General features: G+C 35.6%; 2 protein-coding genes across 2 annotated transcripts; both read left to right on the top strand.

The window, feature by feature from the left end:
* Window positions 1-567: 567 nt before the first annotated feature.
* LOC132040770 (14 kDa zinc-binding protein-like) lies at window positions 568-5029 on the top strand. The gene is made up of 6 exons (XM_059431448.1): window positions 568-677; window positions 750-845; window positions 2022-2102; window positions 3187-3334; window positions 4483-4600; window positions 4776-5029. Exons 1-6 carry the CDS (start codon window positions 646-648, stop codon window positions 4841-4843), a joined length of 543 nt encoding a protein of 180 aa, XP_059287431.1. The 5' UTR covers window positions 568-645; the 3' UTR covers window positions 4844-5029.
* Window positions 5030-8587: 3558 nt separating this feature from the next.
* On the top strand, window positions 8588-14139 carry LOC132040762 (probable arabinosyltransferase ARAD1). Its single transcript, XM_059431437.1, has 4 exons — window positions 8588-9284; window positions 10230-10517; window positions 11860-12225; window positions 13553-14139. Exons 1-4 carry the CDS (start codon window positions 8619-8621, stop codon window positions 13739-13741), a joined length of 1509 nt encoding a protein of 502 aa, XP_059287420.1. The 5' UTR covers window positions 8588-8618; the 3' UTR covers window positions 13742-14139.
* The last annotated feature ends 2288 nt before the right edge of the window (window positions 14140-16427 follow it).

The raw sequence follows: 16427 nt of genomic DNA, 5'->3' as shown, positions 1-16427 counted from the left end.
GTGCTGTTAACAAATTGTGTTAAATATAATATCCTTGACTCTAAGATGCCATAAATTGACATTGGACATTCAGCTTGTGAAAAAAATTGAGTGAGACACTATTATCATTAGTTAAATTTCCAGAAAAAAAATGTTATGAGTTGAAAACTGTATTTACAGCTTCTGTCCAAAAACAATTAGGGGTCATTTGGTAGCTAGTGAGGACGAAAATTATTCATATATTAAATGGTGCATAGTAATGCTACCACATTTGGTACTTGATTAGAAGGTAAATCATCCGTATAATAAAATTAATACTTGATTTGTTTTATAATTTAAAAACCAGCATAGCTAACACATTTATAATTTATGAAGAAATTTATATATTATTTTATGCAAATTGCTTAGAGACCCTACGCGGATAGAATTATCACGATATTATAATCCTAGGATTATATTTTTGGGATAAATTTATCCCATATAAAAGGTGGTATAAAATAATGCTAAGATTAATGGGATTGAGTGAGGTATTTTAAATGTGGGCTTCATTTTATACTTTGTTTAGCAAAACAATAAATTTATACCGTGTACCAAATGACCCGTTGCTTTTCTTTATTTCCTCCATGAGACCAACAAATTACATCATTTTCATTTTTCGTCACTCCCATGGCTGCTATGAGCTCTCTCTCACTTTTACGGTACAGTAACTCACATTTTCATCCTTTTTGCCTATCTACTCATTGAAAAATGTGAATTTTCCATATTTGCAGAGGTCCTCCTATAGTGAAAGCTTTGGGTTTCATAAAGGCATCAAATTCCATACCAAGAATTTTGCCCACTTGGCGTTATCCACTTCATTCTCACAGGTTTGTAAATTTCTCAAGAAAAACATGAATTTACCGGTTCCAATATCCATATTTGATTAAACAGATATTGCTAATATGTTGTTCTTGGTGGGTGCTGGATACACTGTACCTTTAACTTGGTCTTGTTTGTCGAGGAATCTATCATTTTTGACTTGCTTCTGCAATGTGGGGTTCTTTCAGTCTGATTAATCCTTCTCACTGAATTTGTTATTACTCCCTTATATGATGATTTGACTGCATACGGAGCTTAAAGTTTTAATTTATTTAATTTTTTTTATATTTTTTTTTTAGTTTGGCTAGTAAATTATATTAGTGATAGTTGAAAAACCTATTTAAGTGATGGTTGGAAGTTGATTTGATAGATAAAACAACACGTCAAATTTAAATTTTGGATAATTTGATGAATTTTAAGTACCTGACAGTTAGTGTTGCTATGGGTTCTAAAACAAAAGGGCTTTTATAAAAACGGGGACGGAGCAGTGAGCACTAATGACATAGGCGGAGCCAAGATTTGAAGTTTATGGGTTCGGGATTCTAGTTTTTTTTTTTGTAAGTTTCTGGGTTTTAAATTAATAATCTGGACATATTCAATGGATTTTTTAAGAAAAATAAAGGGTTTGGAAATGTAAGCTACTGGGTTCGGCCAAACTCGTGTGCCACACTCTAGCTCCGTCCCTGACTACTGATGTATTAATCCTAGCAAGTGATTTCATACATTTCTTTTGTCATCTGAATGTAAGTTCTTGTGACGGTTGTCTGAGATTGTACACTGTGGTGGAGCTACTGAACCCCTAGAATTTGTCATCTTCGTTGAGAGATGATTACTGTTCCTGGTAGTCTGAGTCTTTTTTGTTTTCATTTCAAAGTGGAATGCTTTTTCCTGTTTGCTTCTCTTTTACTTCATAAATGCATCATAGGTGATTGTAGTCGTGTCAGTTTTATCTGAATACACATTCCCGTCATAGTTGGCTTTGTCTCTTATTTTGAAGCTGTAACTGAGGCTACAAGCCAGACTTCAATGTGTCGGTTATGATAAGCGTTTTCTACGTTTGATCAAAACAAATGTGAATCAGGAGCTTACTTATAGAAATATTTGTAATTTAGGATCCTCTTTTTCTGCTCACAGAGTTCCTCTTCAAATTTCTTATTGTGATTTGTTTCTTTTTGTAAAGACAGGTCTTATGTAGCTGCTGCACATGATGAGGAAGCAGCTGCCAGGAGTGCTGCTGTAAATGCTGATACTGGAGCTACAACCATGTACTATTTTCCTGTTGATTGAATGTTTTGTAGTTCTATTACTTGATTGAGTTTAGATTGTCAAAGCTTGAAATAAATTAACAGTGTTTATATCGGTTATATCTTCTTTTTCTGATTGATTATAGAATTTAAGTGTTGCTTACGGGAAATAGAAGACCTTTAAATTATTACTGCTGGGGTAATTATTGAAGAAGAATCACACTGTAAGGTTATCTTTTGACTAAAACATCAAAGTCATTGGCACAAAAAAATTGTTAGTTGTGGTACAATTATTTTGAACTCTGCATCTTTTTGTGTACATTGTGTTTTTCTTTTGGACACATCCTTTTTACTTGCATTTCTCAATTCACAAATCCTCTTCCCAGTGTATATCTCCTTAAGAATTGGAGTTTAGATTTTGGAATCAGATGCATTGGTACATAGGGTTTTTATGGCACTTAGCAGTCAGCGAAAATGAAAAGGCTGATTACTACAACATCTACTATTTGTTTCCCATGAAATTTCCTGCTTACTTAATGGTAGATGATAACTAATAATGCATCTCTAAGAATAGATGTCTACTTTTGAGAAGGATATGACCTACATAGTAATATGATATCCTGACTTTTGAAATAATTACTTGAATTCTCATTGAATATCATCGTGCAGTTTCTGTCAAGATGTTACCTCATATTTGGCTCCAACTGTTCCATCCAATATGTATTGTACTGTAGATCACCTAATTTATGTAGCTTTCACTTTGATCCTAATTAAATAGTACCAGTTTCCCCCCCAAAAAAAAAAAAAAAAAAAAAAAAAAAAATCTTTGATCTTACAGAGAAAAAGGGAAGATTTGAAGTTAATTGGACATTTGAATTTTTACAAGGCAACAAGCGTTTGTTTATATGTTCCTTGATTGCATTCCCTGAGAAAAAATGATTAAACTGATCATGGTTAATTAGACAAGCTGCTTAAGCTATTGTTTCGTAGTACTAAATTTGACTTGAACATCCACAGTTTGACTTGCATACTTTCTGTCAGATATGGTGACTGAATGATCAATTAGGCTTACTGCATTCTGATCAATTTTTTTTGCTTCATTCAGATTTGATAAAATCATTGCAAAGGAGATACCTGCCTCTGTGGTATATGAGGATCAAAAGGTTCTTGCTTTTCGTGATATCAATCCTCAAGCTCCTGTTCATGTGCTTGTTATCCCGAAGTCAAGAGATGGACTAACAGAGCTTGGAAAGGTGTTTTTTCTTCCTTCCCTTTAGCTATTTTTCTGATATTATTATCGCTTTGGTATGTAATCTAGCTTTTCATGCCTAGTTTCAAGGAATGTGTATCTTGACTTTTGGTATAGCACAAATTATCCACTAAAATTTGGGGGTGTGATAGTCTCATCTAAATTGTTTATCCCGCAGTGGAAATAGATGACCACAATATCTCCACAACTTGGTAGCACTCTTCATAGTGGTTCTTGCCCCTATAATTGAATCTGCAGAGTCCTGTTGGTTAAGGCAAGCACATATTTGGATGTAAAAGGTGGTCATCTTGCATTGTATTTTGCATGATATTACGAAGTTATAGCACTTTTATATGAAAAGCGCTTGTTTGACAATGATGATTACGGATAAAGAATAGGAGTATTCTTATCAACAGATGCCATCTATGCTATCAGACCAATGAGACTGTGAATCACCTATTTTTGCACTGCCCAGTGACTGCTGCTGTCTGGCACTTCTTTTCTCATTGTTTGGTCTTAGTTGGGTTATGCCTTCTTCTATTAAAGATGCTTTTGAAACCTGGATATTATGGAGAGTTGACAAATCCATCAAAAGGATCTGGAGAATGATCCCAGCAGCCATCTTCTGGTGTATTTGGAAAGAAAAAAACAATAGATGCTTTGATGGAAAATCAACTCCCATCAGTTCTTTGAAAGGAATCTGCTTAGTTAGTTTGTTTAGTTGGCTTTTCCATACTCCTGTGAACAGTGTTGATAACTTTTTGGATTTTGTTGGCTCCTTGACTCTTATTTCGCAGAGTTTCTAAGGGAGCATAGGTTTAGACTGTTTGCACAGGTTTTTGCTCACCAATCTAGCTTCATGCAGCGCTATGTTTGAAGCTTAGGTTTCTCTCTGTAACTTTACATCTACTTGATGCCTTTTCTAATGAAATTTGTTTACTTTACCAAAAAAAAGATAAAGAATAGGAGTATTTAGGGAAAGAGTGGAATCTAGGGGCCATGAAAAACTTTATAAGTTAGCAATCTAGCAGTTGTCCCTCGAAAAAGTCAATTTGCTGTTGTGCCTTCTGTTTTCTTATTTTTATGTTCATCTCCATGCCAATTCCTCTGGTAATTGATGCCTTGCAACTGGTTCTGTTCCAATCTTTGAAGGCTGAACAAAGACATGAAGATATATTGGGTCACCTACTTCATGCTGCCAAGATAGTAGCGGAGAAAGAAGGCATTGTAGATGGTTTTCGAGTTGTCATTAATAGTGGTCCCTCTGCATGTAAGTCTTATCTTCCTTCAAATACTCCCCCTCTCCTCCAAATAACTGCTAAAGTGGGAATTTTGTATCAACAATGAATACAATGCTATTTCTCATATGCATCTTTTAGGAGTTGAAAAAAGTTTGATAGTACTTACTGAAGTAATTACTAATTGTTTCTCTTTCTCTTGTATAGGTCAATCTGTATACCATCTTCACTTGCACGTACTTGGCGGGAGACAGCTGAAATGGCCTCCGGGTTAGAATCAAGCTTGGTTGTGTTGCAAGTTTTCCATTTCTCTGTATTGATGTAACATGGCATGTAAACTGATGCTCAACTTCTGTGGCGTGCCGTTGTTAAAGCACTATTAATGTTAGATGTGATTCAAGTATATTTTATGAATGGCTCGAGATATTTTTCTTCATTGCATGATTGCTGTGAAGTATTCCGACTGTTTTCCTTCTCCAGAATGCCCTTAGTTGCTTCTGTTGGATAGGTGCTATGCTGAATACCTGTTTTGCATGATTTATTAGTTTCTGAAACTCTTTCTTGGAGTAGCTACATTTGGTTCTCCCAGTTTACTACAACCATAAAGATTGATGCATTAAACACTGAATTCCCCATCGCGACAAAAAACACTAGGTGATTTTTTCCCTCAACCTAAGCTTTGGTTGGTAGAGTTGCTCGATACTTGTGCTGATGGGAGCTAGCAAGTAAGTGCGAGTTGGTTCATTGTCACGCTCCGAACCTGGGCTTGGATGTAACACGGTATCCGGTGCCTGACTACATGTGATCGAGCGAACCAAGTCAGATTCGAATGAACATGTGATATCATAACATTGTTAATGCGGAAAAATAAACTAAATATACTGAAAGTCTGAATGAATAAATAATTGAAAGTGCGGAATACTGAACAAAGTCTTAAAGATAAATACTGTAGCCAACAAGGCTAACATAAAAGCATGTGACTCTGTCTAGCTGCTAATATAGTATATGAAGCCTCTTTCTAAGTACTATAAAGACTTTTTGCCGGATAAGGCTCCATGCATCTTGAATTATATCTATAACTACTATAAAGATTTCGTAAATAAATGATAAGGCCTCAAAAGAACTGGGCTCGCCAATCAGCTAATACTGGAGATCCTAGCGAGCCAATGCGTCGTTCTTGAAATCGCGATGTGCCCCCGCAAAAGTGACGCAACCGGACATTTGAATTGCAACTCGGGTATGTAAAGCAAGCCGAAGGAAAGAACCTGTGGTGGGTGCTCGGGAAAGGGCAGCCCAAATCAATAAATAGGTAATATCATCTGAATTGAAATTGAAACTGATAACTAAACTAAATAAGAGAAGTAAAGTAATAGGTACTCCTGCATCGTACTGAATAAGAATTTACCTGTTTTAACTGAGTTAATCATATGTGGGGCCTTGGCCCTATATAAGTGGACAAATCAGTGACCTTGGCCAAGTAAGTGCGTCAGTCAATGGCCTCGGCCAAGTATACGTATACATGAGACTGTGTCCTCGGGCAAAATACATATGTTGAAAATCGCTTTAGGCATAAAATGGCCTGGCGTGGCGCGTGGGGCGCCGCGGCCCGCGTCGCGCATGGTGCATTTTTTAACGATGTCAAAATTTTAGTTTTCCTGGAAATTTGGCGTGGCGCGCTGCGCGGGGTGCTAGGTCATTCTGGCAACGTTTGGTAAAACAGGCATAGCTCCCAGCACAGAGTTCTGTTTGGGCTCCACTATATATCATTGGAAAGGTATTTCAAAGGGCTACAACTTTCATGTATTAAGTTTTCTCAAATTCTCAACATATTTTCATGAAATTATGATAGAAGACAGACCTATCGAAAACTTAGTCGATTCTATCGAATTTTATGCACCTTACTATTCGTCTTGATTCCACAACAACAACTTTCACCCAAACCCAATCCGATGGGACTTCATATGGCTGAAATGTCATGTTAATACTCATTTGGTACATTCATACCTAATCCGGATTTACGGAGTGTTACATTCACATACTACCACAGTCGTAAAAAAACATGCTGAATCCCCAAAACTGAATACAATTGTGAGATTCACGTCAGATTTAGCCAATTTGCGGCAAGCATTGTTAAAGGATCATATCACACAAGTGGGCTCCGAACTGTATCGAAATTCATAATGCTAATGTTTCTCCAAGTTCTAGGAATTGTTTGCCAGCCATTTTGGTTGGCTGATAATTGTATACTCATAGGACCTATTTTCTGTAGTTGTTTACAAGTTTTTTTTAATGCCAATTTCTTGAATTATATACGCCATATTACCATATTTAGCTTATAGAATCATCGTCGTTTCCTTCAACGCTTCAAGATTGTTGATATGGAAAATGCTACCATTAGCCGCAGAGAAAACGAAAAACACGCAACCCAATCAAAGAGGAGTAAAAGAAATTCAAGAAAAATTAACTCCCTCCCTTTTGATCCCTTCCATCACCTTTCTTTTACCTTTCTACCATTCGCAGACCCTTCTCTCAGTAACCAAAATAGTGTCTGTATATTTTAAGTTTACCTTTCGTATACATAAATTATACATTGATTGATTATATACCATTACAGAGACATTATGTCATATATTATATATTACATTCATCTTCTATTTTTAGTTTAAGTGGTCGAGTGGCTATTTTGATTAATTTTTCTAATTTGTTTGAAGTGCATTGACATTTACTGGAAAGTTTTTAACCGGAGGAGATCCAACAACAACAACAATATATCCAGTGTAGTTCTACAAGTAGAGTCTGGGAGGGATAGCATGAACGCATACCTTACCCCTACCTTTGCGGGGTAGAAAGGTTGTTCTCTCTAGACCCTCGGTTCAAAAGAAATGCAACAAATTAAAATAGCAAGATAAACAAAGCAAATGGGTTAACAAGTAGTAGTAAAAATTAAAGAATAAGATATTATGCAAATACTAGATAATACTACTCCTAAATAAGGAGAATATGAAAAGGCGAGCCCCTGCCTCTACCAGTAAAAGTACTACAACACTCGGCTACCTACTACTCTAATTCTGGACCTCCGTACCTTCCTATCTAGGGTCATGTCCTCAGTAAGCTGAAGATGTGTGATCTCCTGTCTAATCACCTTCCCCAGTTCTTCTTTGGCCTACCTCTCCTAAATTCCGCTATAGCCAACCTCTCACGCCTCTTTACACCTCTTCACATGCCCGAACCACCTTAACTTCGGTTCCTTTATCTTGTCCGCCATGGAGGTCACTCCCACCTTGTCCTGCATAGCTTTGTTCTTAATTCTATCTTTTCTAGTATGTCCGCACGTTCATCTAAGCATCATCATCTTTGCTACCTTCATCTTCTGAACGTGTGCGTTCTTGACTGGTCAGCACTCTATCCCATAAAACAATGTAGATCTAACCATCACTATGTAGAACTTACTTTTAGCATCGGTGACACATTCTTATCACACAGTAGCTCGAACGTAAGCCGTCATTTCACCCACCCCGATCCAATACGAACGAGCGACATCATCATTAATCTCTTCGTTCCCTTGACTTATATACCCAATATATTTGAAACTTCCTCTCTTGGATATGACTTGCGTATCGATCTTCACTTCCACCTCCTCCTCATGCATTACGTCACTAAACTTGCACTCCAGATACTTTGTTTTAATGCTGCTTAACCTGAAACCTTTCGATTCTAAGGTTTGTCTCCAAATTTCCAGCCTATCATTAAACTCCACGCGTCTCGTCGATCAATACTATGTTTAGCGAAGGAGATCCAAACCCCAAAACAACATAAACCAAATGTAAATTTGGAAGATCATTTGAATAATACTTGGTTTTAATAAAAGCAAAAAAAGAATAATTAAATTGAAGTAGAAAAAAATAATTAAAAAGTTTTGTGCGTTAGGATCATTATTTTACGTTAAATACTTTTCAAACAAGTTCCAACTTTAAAATTTCCGTTTCAAGATAATACTGAATTATTAATTAACAAAATACAATTGAAGTTATGCCCAAACCCTATTAATTAATGATATTTCTCATTCTTGAAACAATATTACACATTCCCCATGGTTCCCTTGGTGAACAATCAATGAATCCAAGACCCAAACTCAGATCACCTCCACCTCCACCTCCACCTCCTTCCATCACCAAATCCTTAACCCCAAACAACAAAATGCCTAGAAAACTAACTCTCAAACCAACTCTCACACTTGCCACTACTCTATTCACCATCTTAGCTTTATACGCTTTCTTAAACACCTTCATCTTCTCAACTAACCCACCACCAAACAATGTAACCACCATCAGCTTAAGCACCAGAACCTCAAATACCCAAAATACCCCTGGTGCAAAATCCGTGAAAATCTACATGTATGATTTGCCAAGAAAGTTTACATATGGGGTTATTGAGAGCTATGCATTGGCAAGGGGTGGGGTAAAACAAAGTGATGATTTGTTGCTTAAGTATCCTGGAAATCAGCATTCTGCTGAGTGGTATTTGTTTTCTGACCTGAACGGGTCGGGTCGTGATCGGGTCGGGTCGGCTGTGACCCGGGTTATGGACCCGGAGGAAGCTGATTTGTTCTATGTTCCGTTTTTTTCGTCATTGAGTCTTGTGGCGAATCCGATTAGATCGAATAGTGTTGTTGGTGCAAATGGGGATAGGCCTGTGTATAGTGATGAGGAAATGCAGGTAAAAAATTAGTGTTATTTGCTGTGGAAGTTCTGTTTTTTAAGCGATCGGGGATAGAACGATGGCTTTTCGTGCGTCTTTTGTGAGATTTTTTGCAATGTGGTGTGATCAAGTTACAAATTTGGACTTGTAACTCTTTTAGTCTTATTTTTTCAGCTGTGAAAATTGTCGAATATTGTCTGTTCTAGTAACTAGGATTGACATGCTAGCAGTACTTTTGAGTTTAATGCAGCTTACTTGGTCCCTTTTATGTTTATTTGTTGGATTTTCTTCATGTTTCTGGTATTGCATTGTTTTGCATTTCCAGTTAAAGTTTTGATATTTTTTTGTCTAGGTTGTGTTTTTGTTAGTCCATACTTGTTTATTTAGTTACATCGGTAAATTGTGTTTTAAATAATCTATCACTTGTTATTCTAGAGGACTCCCTTTATTAGCTGAACAATGTGTTGCTAGGATTTTCTGGTTGAGCTTCTAAACATGTCCACATTGGAAAACATTGGTTAATACACCTTTGATTTGTTTGCTGCAAATTCTTATTGAGAATTATGGTTCTCAGCCCCAGCCCCCAAGGGGGTGGCTTAGCTGTCAAAGAGCCCGGTGAGACAACCTTGTGAGCAGATGACTGGATGCCAGCTGAGGCAACGCTAGGTGGCTTTTTTTTTCCCATCTAGATAAACATTAGAGATTAGAATTATTTGATACCTGTGTTGACTGGTAGAATTATGTGGTACCTGTACTGGGCGGCACTCGATGTGTTAGTTGATGTGCACACAAGTTAGGTTGGACAACTTTGTAATGAAAAAAAGAAAAAGAAAAAGAGGATGATCGTCTACTCATGCTTGTTAAATCCAGATATGCATATGTTTCTGTCATTCTGTGTATACCGTTGTGGTTCGGATTTAAATTCCGTAAAAATGGCATATGATTGCATAATGCATGTTGCAGGAGTCTTTAATTGAATGGTTGGAGCAGCAGGGGTATTGGAAAAGGAACAATGGCTGGGATCACGTGTTTATATGCCAGGATCCTAATGCTTTATACAAGGTTGTGGATAGGGTGAAGAACGGGGTGCTGTTAGTTTCTGATTTTGGAAGGCTGAGTCGTAATCAGGCATCTCTCGTTAAGGATGTCATCTTGCCCTACTCACATCGGATTAATACATACACTGGGGATATTGGCGTTGAAAATCGGAATTCCTTGCTCTTCTTCATGGGCAATCGATACAGAAAGGAGGTAAGTGATAGGAAAAGTTTCATAATTTGGTATTACATCATCTTGTTTCTGATATAATATTCATTAGCCCTGGTTGTGTCTTATGATGTGCTGACTAGAAGAAAAGATGCATTTTAATAGATACAAGTATGTATCTGTTATCTATCCAGAGTAAAGTCTAGAAAGCAACAACGCTTGAAGGAACTAAGATTTTCTGCATTTTTTTTTCTAAGTAAGACATACTTCATTTCCATCTCCGGAATTACGAAACATAGGAACAAATTCAAAATTTCTTTCTTTCTTTGAATAAGAAAGAACTTTATAGCAAGGTGGTGTTGATAGATATACTTTTGATGAACTTTTCCTTCTTTAAGCTTGTAAGAATTGATAAAATCTAGGAGTCTATCTACATGACTACATCATTTACATATTCCTATCTACACAAAGAGCTAGTAGAAGTATGCAATTGTACTTAACATTAAGGATGGATTCTATCCTGCCCTTGAAACATCTTTGATTTCGCATCCAAGGTGTTTCTTAGTAGTCATGAAGTGGGTGGAGACCCATCAGGTTCAAATCCGTGATTGCTTCCCATCTGTCAAGCTTTGGTGGGCAGAATCACCCAGTACTTGTGATGGTGGGCGGTAGCAAGTATCCGGTGGAATTATTCGTGATGCACGCACGCTGGTCCGACACCACTGTCATTAAAAAAACAACAAGAAAATATCTGTGGTTTCTTTCTCTCAGTAAAATCCAACCCAATACAAGATGGGATGTTCTTCCATTTTCTCTTCACTGCTCTGTTTATGCCCTTCCTTGTCGAGCACCTGGGAAAATCCCTTGTAGTCTTTGGTAGTGTCCATCAGACTCCTAAGTTATTGTTCAAGTTCCAACGCCGCACAGCAACATACCACATAGATTATAAGAATAGATGACTGTCATCGTTGCTCTCTTTCCACATAAAGCATCTGCTGCAAGTAGAGTGACTTTGTACATACAAATTGTTCATCGTTAAGCAAGACTTATAGGTACTAACCAGGTGAAGTATGCCAATAACCCTCATCTCATTAGCTATCTTTTTGGGTTGAGTTAGACCCAAGGTCCATCTTCTTTACAAGATTAACTTTTTCCCTTAAGATACCTCGTTTGCAGAATGGTACCACTAAATTTTCTGTTAGGATGCATTTTTTTTATTTTATGAAATTGGTGTCGCTATACTACCAGCAAAATTAGAAAAGACAAATGGCATCACTACACTCCTATAGTTTTATTTGCATGTTATGCGTGTTTCCCTGCTGCCTGCACCCAATGCACATCATCGTTTCATAGTTATTTACATAGAGCTTGTTTGCTAATGTTTCAGGGGGGAAAGATTCGTGATTTGCTTTTTCAATTACTTGAGAAAGAAGAAGATGTCATCATAAAACATGGTGCACAATCTAGGGAGAGCCGTCGTGAGGCAAGAAAAGGGATGCACACTTCAAAATTTTGTCTGCATCCAGCTGGTGATACTCCATCAGCTTGCCGCCTTTTTGATGCTATTGTGAGCTTGTGTGTCCCTGTAATCATCAGTGATTACATTGAATTGCCATTTGAGGATGTTATAGACTACAGGAAAATTGCAGTTTTTGTAGACACTAACATAGCTGTGAAGCCGGGGTTCTTGGTTAAAAAGCTCAGGAAAGTAAGCATGAAGAGGATTTTGGAATTCCAACGGGAGCTGAAAAAGGTATTTACTAGTACATAATTCTGGTTCCTGCATCCTGTTATAGCCAGAAAATAAATTTGCAAATTGGAGTCATACATTCATTGCATACTTTGTACATAAGCAAGTATGTGGAGTTTTTTTCCCCCTCTTTTTGCTATTATTGACGAATGGTAAAACCAATAGATATACTGTCTACTGATTTACTCTAAGAGGTTAAAAAAAAAGGTGTGTGTGTGTGTGTTTTCCCTTTTGCATTTCTCAAAAGGTTACTATCTTGTTCAAATATGTCTAATAGGAGCCTTGACAAATGCTTCAAGGTTTAAGCAGGATCTGCAAGATTTTTGACAGGGACAACAAAGAAGCAAATGAGCAAGGATCGATGAATGTTTCTTACGTTCCACCGTCTACATAGATATTCTTTACCTGTTGGATCACTGAAATCTTTGATATTGTGATTTCTGCATCTCAAGTTGGTCTCCTCTATTGCTCAAATCTGCAAAATGGATGCAGTTTTTGTTCTCAAGTTATAAAATTAGTTTGTTTTGGGCATTGCTTCAAGAGACAAACAGACAAAGATCATGTTGTTCAGGTTCAGATCTAGGTCAAACGCTAGGAAATCATAAGCAATAGATACTATAAAATATAATTCGTGTGAGCCAAATGTAGCTTCAACAGGTTTGATAATTTTTTTAGTTTTAATTTATCATTTTCTTGTACTAGTTCTTCATTAAGTGTTTCCTGATCTTTCCTCTGAACACTGTGAAAAATGGTGCCAATATATGGAAACTTCCTTAGTTAAGCTGAAGCTGTTTGAACGTATCCCAACCCACCCACCAACACACACACAAGAAAGGAGAAAGAATATCTTATCCTCAAATTACATTACAAGAAATTCTTTTTCCAGCTGCATCCTCTTCTCTTTTCTCCAGTAGAAGTTCAGCTATCTCATATCAGCTGAATCATTCTCAAAAAGAATATTGTTTATTTGGAAACATAGATGAGCTCGGTAGGTACTTGACTCATCTAATTGCTAGTTCTAATGCTTTAGGTCAGCGATTTAGTCATGAAGTGGAGAAAATATTGGCGGCTAGAACAGCTAGGTGATTCCGGAAATAGTTCCTTGCATGTAAACCATATTATTATGGTCTGTTTGGGATAGGTTGCTGTGTTGCTTGTTCCTCCATGTTATCTTTCCTGGATTTACTTCAAGTGTTTCATGCTTTACTTAATGTGGACTCTTTAATATCTAATCAAACATAAAGAAACCCTTTGATTTTGCACGTTTGGACCTTTTTGTTTTGTAGAACGAAATGTTTTACATATGTACTCTTGAAATTTGTGGCACCAGGTGAAGCATTACTTTGAATATGAGGACCCAAATGGTACAGTTAAAGAAATCTGGCGACAGGTCTCTTTGAAGTTACCGCTTGTTAAGTTAATGATCAATCGTGACAAACGTCTGGTGAAAAGGGAGCTCACTGAACCAGATTGCTCTTGTCTCTGTTCGAACCAGACAGGGATCTTGACGACATTATGATCCAGACTAATGACATTCTCTTTGTCACCATCCACTCGGAGCATTTGTGGATCATCTGAGAATGTCTGCTCATGCCCTTAAAGTCGTTGATTCTTGGGGAAGAAGATGGGTAGATCAAGAGGCCTGTGCTGTTGTAACTTATATCTGGGATGGGAATATGGTTGCTATCTGCATTCATTGATTAAAACCCCTGCTAGGGTAGAGAATACAGTTTACGATTAAAATAAGGATGGGTCTAGTACATTTTGATATTTATATAGTTTTACTTATTCATTTCACACTTCCTGGATGCATTTAATTTGAGAATTGCAGTGGCTAGAAGCAATTCTGTATGTATTTACAATGTTGTACATCATGATATATAAAATCACAGCTATATGTAGGGTTTTGCTTCAAAATGTCTGATTTTTCATGTCATATTCTGTAAGTGCTTGGATAATAACTGTCATTTCACCCAAAAAAAAAAAAAAAAAAAAAAAAGAGATAAAGGGTCAAAAACACACCTTAACTATCACTTTTTTTTTTCGAGTTTAATACTTAAACTATCAAAAGATTGAGAAAACTACTTAAACTATCACTATCTAGTTTACAAAACACACATGTGTGAATGTGTAATTCACTCTCCAAAACAAGTGAAGGCGAAATTTTCAAAAAAATTATCCACATGCAGTATAAGTAATGCTATGATAAGACTACATGGAAATTAAAAAATAATATTTTTTATTTTAAAAAAAACTACATTATTTTTTTTTTTAAAAAAGCAACATTTAAAAAAAAAAAATATCAAAAAATTTAGAAAATCAGAAAAAAAAAAAAGATTTAAAGAATGGAAAAATTGATTTTTTTTCAAAAAAAAAAAATGTGAAAACTAAATAATCAGTTTTTTTTTTTTAAATAACTTTTCCATTTTTTAAACTTTTACAAAAATTATTATTTTTTAGTTTGTTTTTTAAAACAAATAGTTTTTTTTTAATTTAATTTTCCATGTAGGTGTCATTGTGATATTATTTATCCATGTGGATAACACTTGGCAACATTTTTACATAAAATGGAGAGTGTAGATCACATGTCATTCAAAAATAATTTTAGGTGTGTTTTCTTAAACTAGATAGTGATAGTTTAAGTAGTTTTCTCAATCTTCTGATAGTTTAGGTATGAAACTAAAAAAACAGTGATAGTTGAGGTGTGTTTTTGACCCTTATCTCAAAAAAAAAAAATGTCATTAAGCACAGGTTGTGGAATGTGCACATTTCCATGAAGGGGAAGAGGGTTAACTAGTGAGGACTTGAAAGCTAATTCCTAAGAATTTTCTGGTTCATTAAACATTTATCTGCTATGTTCCTTTCTGAAAGTGAATATTTGGGAGATTGAGTCTCCTTGAAATGCAGCCAATTTAGCTGGATCTTGGGAAGTTTAAAGTAATTGACCATTGGAAATTTGAACATGTACATTCCTTTTTTAATCACCTCTTCCCTGTTCAGCTGCATCGTTTTTCAAACTAATGCTTTCTTCTGCACTTCTGAATTTTCTTTTATCAAAATACCTTCCAACATGAGTTTCCCACACTTAAAATAAAGGAAGGAAGGAAGAAAGAAGCTAGCACTGCTTTTTTCAAAGGTAATTTAGCTAATAAATGGACTGTTTGTAAACTTTTTATCATTATCATTCTTCTTATTAAGATCAGTCGGCATTTCCACTCAAAACTCTTTTCTCACTATATAAACCAAAAACATTCTCGCCGATTTGTTAATTGGTCGTATAGACTAAAATAAAATTTAAGTACTCCTTTCCACCTAATCTGATCTATATATTTTTTTTTTATATTGAGCACGTGGATAGACAAGAATCATTATTTTCAAGCTGGAGTAAGATGATAACCTTTTTCTTCTTTTTAAAAGAAAAATGACGGCAGGTTCGAATCTTAATTTTACTATATTATACAAAGGAAGAATGTTCAATTTTTGCAGTCTTTCACATGAATTTTTTTGTCTTTTTTTTTATCCCTAATTAAAGTTTTTAAGACTTTGTAACTCCTCACACATTTGGTAAATTTTAAGAATTTTTTACATGCCATTAAAAATGATGATATCATGCATAATGACCCCACAAAGCACACTAATAGTTTTCTTTTATGTGAAAATATTATTAAATTTGTTTTAAATTATATTTTTTCCTTAAAATTTTACTATAGACACGTAAAGAATTACCATATCATTGAAATTCTATCTTAATATTATTTATGATATTACTTATTATTTATTGGTGTTTTTTACCATTTATGATTTGCTATTTTAAATTTTTATTCGTTTGTTTAAAGGTAAAGTTTAATTTTTTAATTATCTTCTCTAGTAATTTGATGTCGTATCAGTAAAAGGCACTTTCCTCCATTTCATAATTCTTGCCTACATTTTAAGTTGCAAAGAACCAATCAAATTGTAGTCAGATCAAAAAAAAAAAAAAAATCAAATTGTAGTAATTGACTTCTATTTCCCTCTCAATGAATTGATAGAAACGAATTGATAGAAACGTCAACGACAGAATATGTAATAGAAACATTATTATACGATTTAATGATTTCAAAATATAATAATTAAATTCAACGTTCAACTGGTTTGTCTTTTATAAGTCAACTTAAAAGAAAATTTGAAAACAAAGGAATACGAAGAAAGCGTATTCCGTGTTAGGA

Source organism: Lycium ferocissimum, chromosome 2 (genome assembly GCF_029784015.1).
Source record: "Lycium ferocissimum isolate CSIRO_LF1 chromosome 2, AGI_CSIRO_Lferr_CH_V1, whole genome shotgun sequence".
Taxonomy (NCBI): domain Eukaryota; kingdom Viridiplantae; phylum Streptophyta; class Magnoliopsida; order Solanales; family Solanaceae; genus Lycium; species Lycium ferocissimum.
The sequence above is the reverse complement of the archived record's forward strand: the minus strand, read 5'-3'. Positions and strand labels throughout refer to the sequence as shown.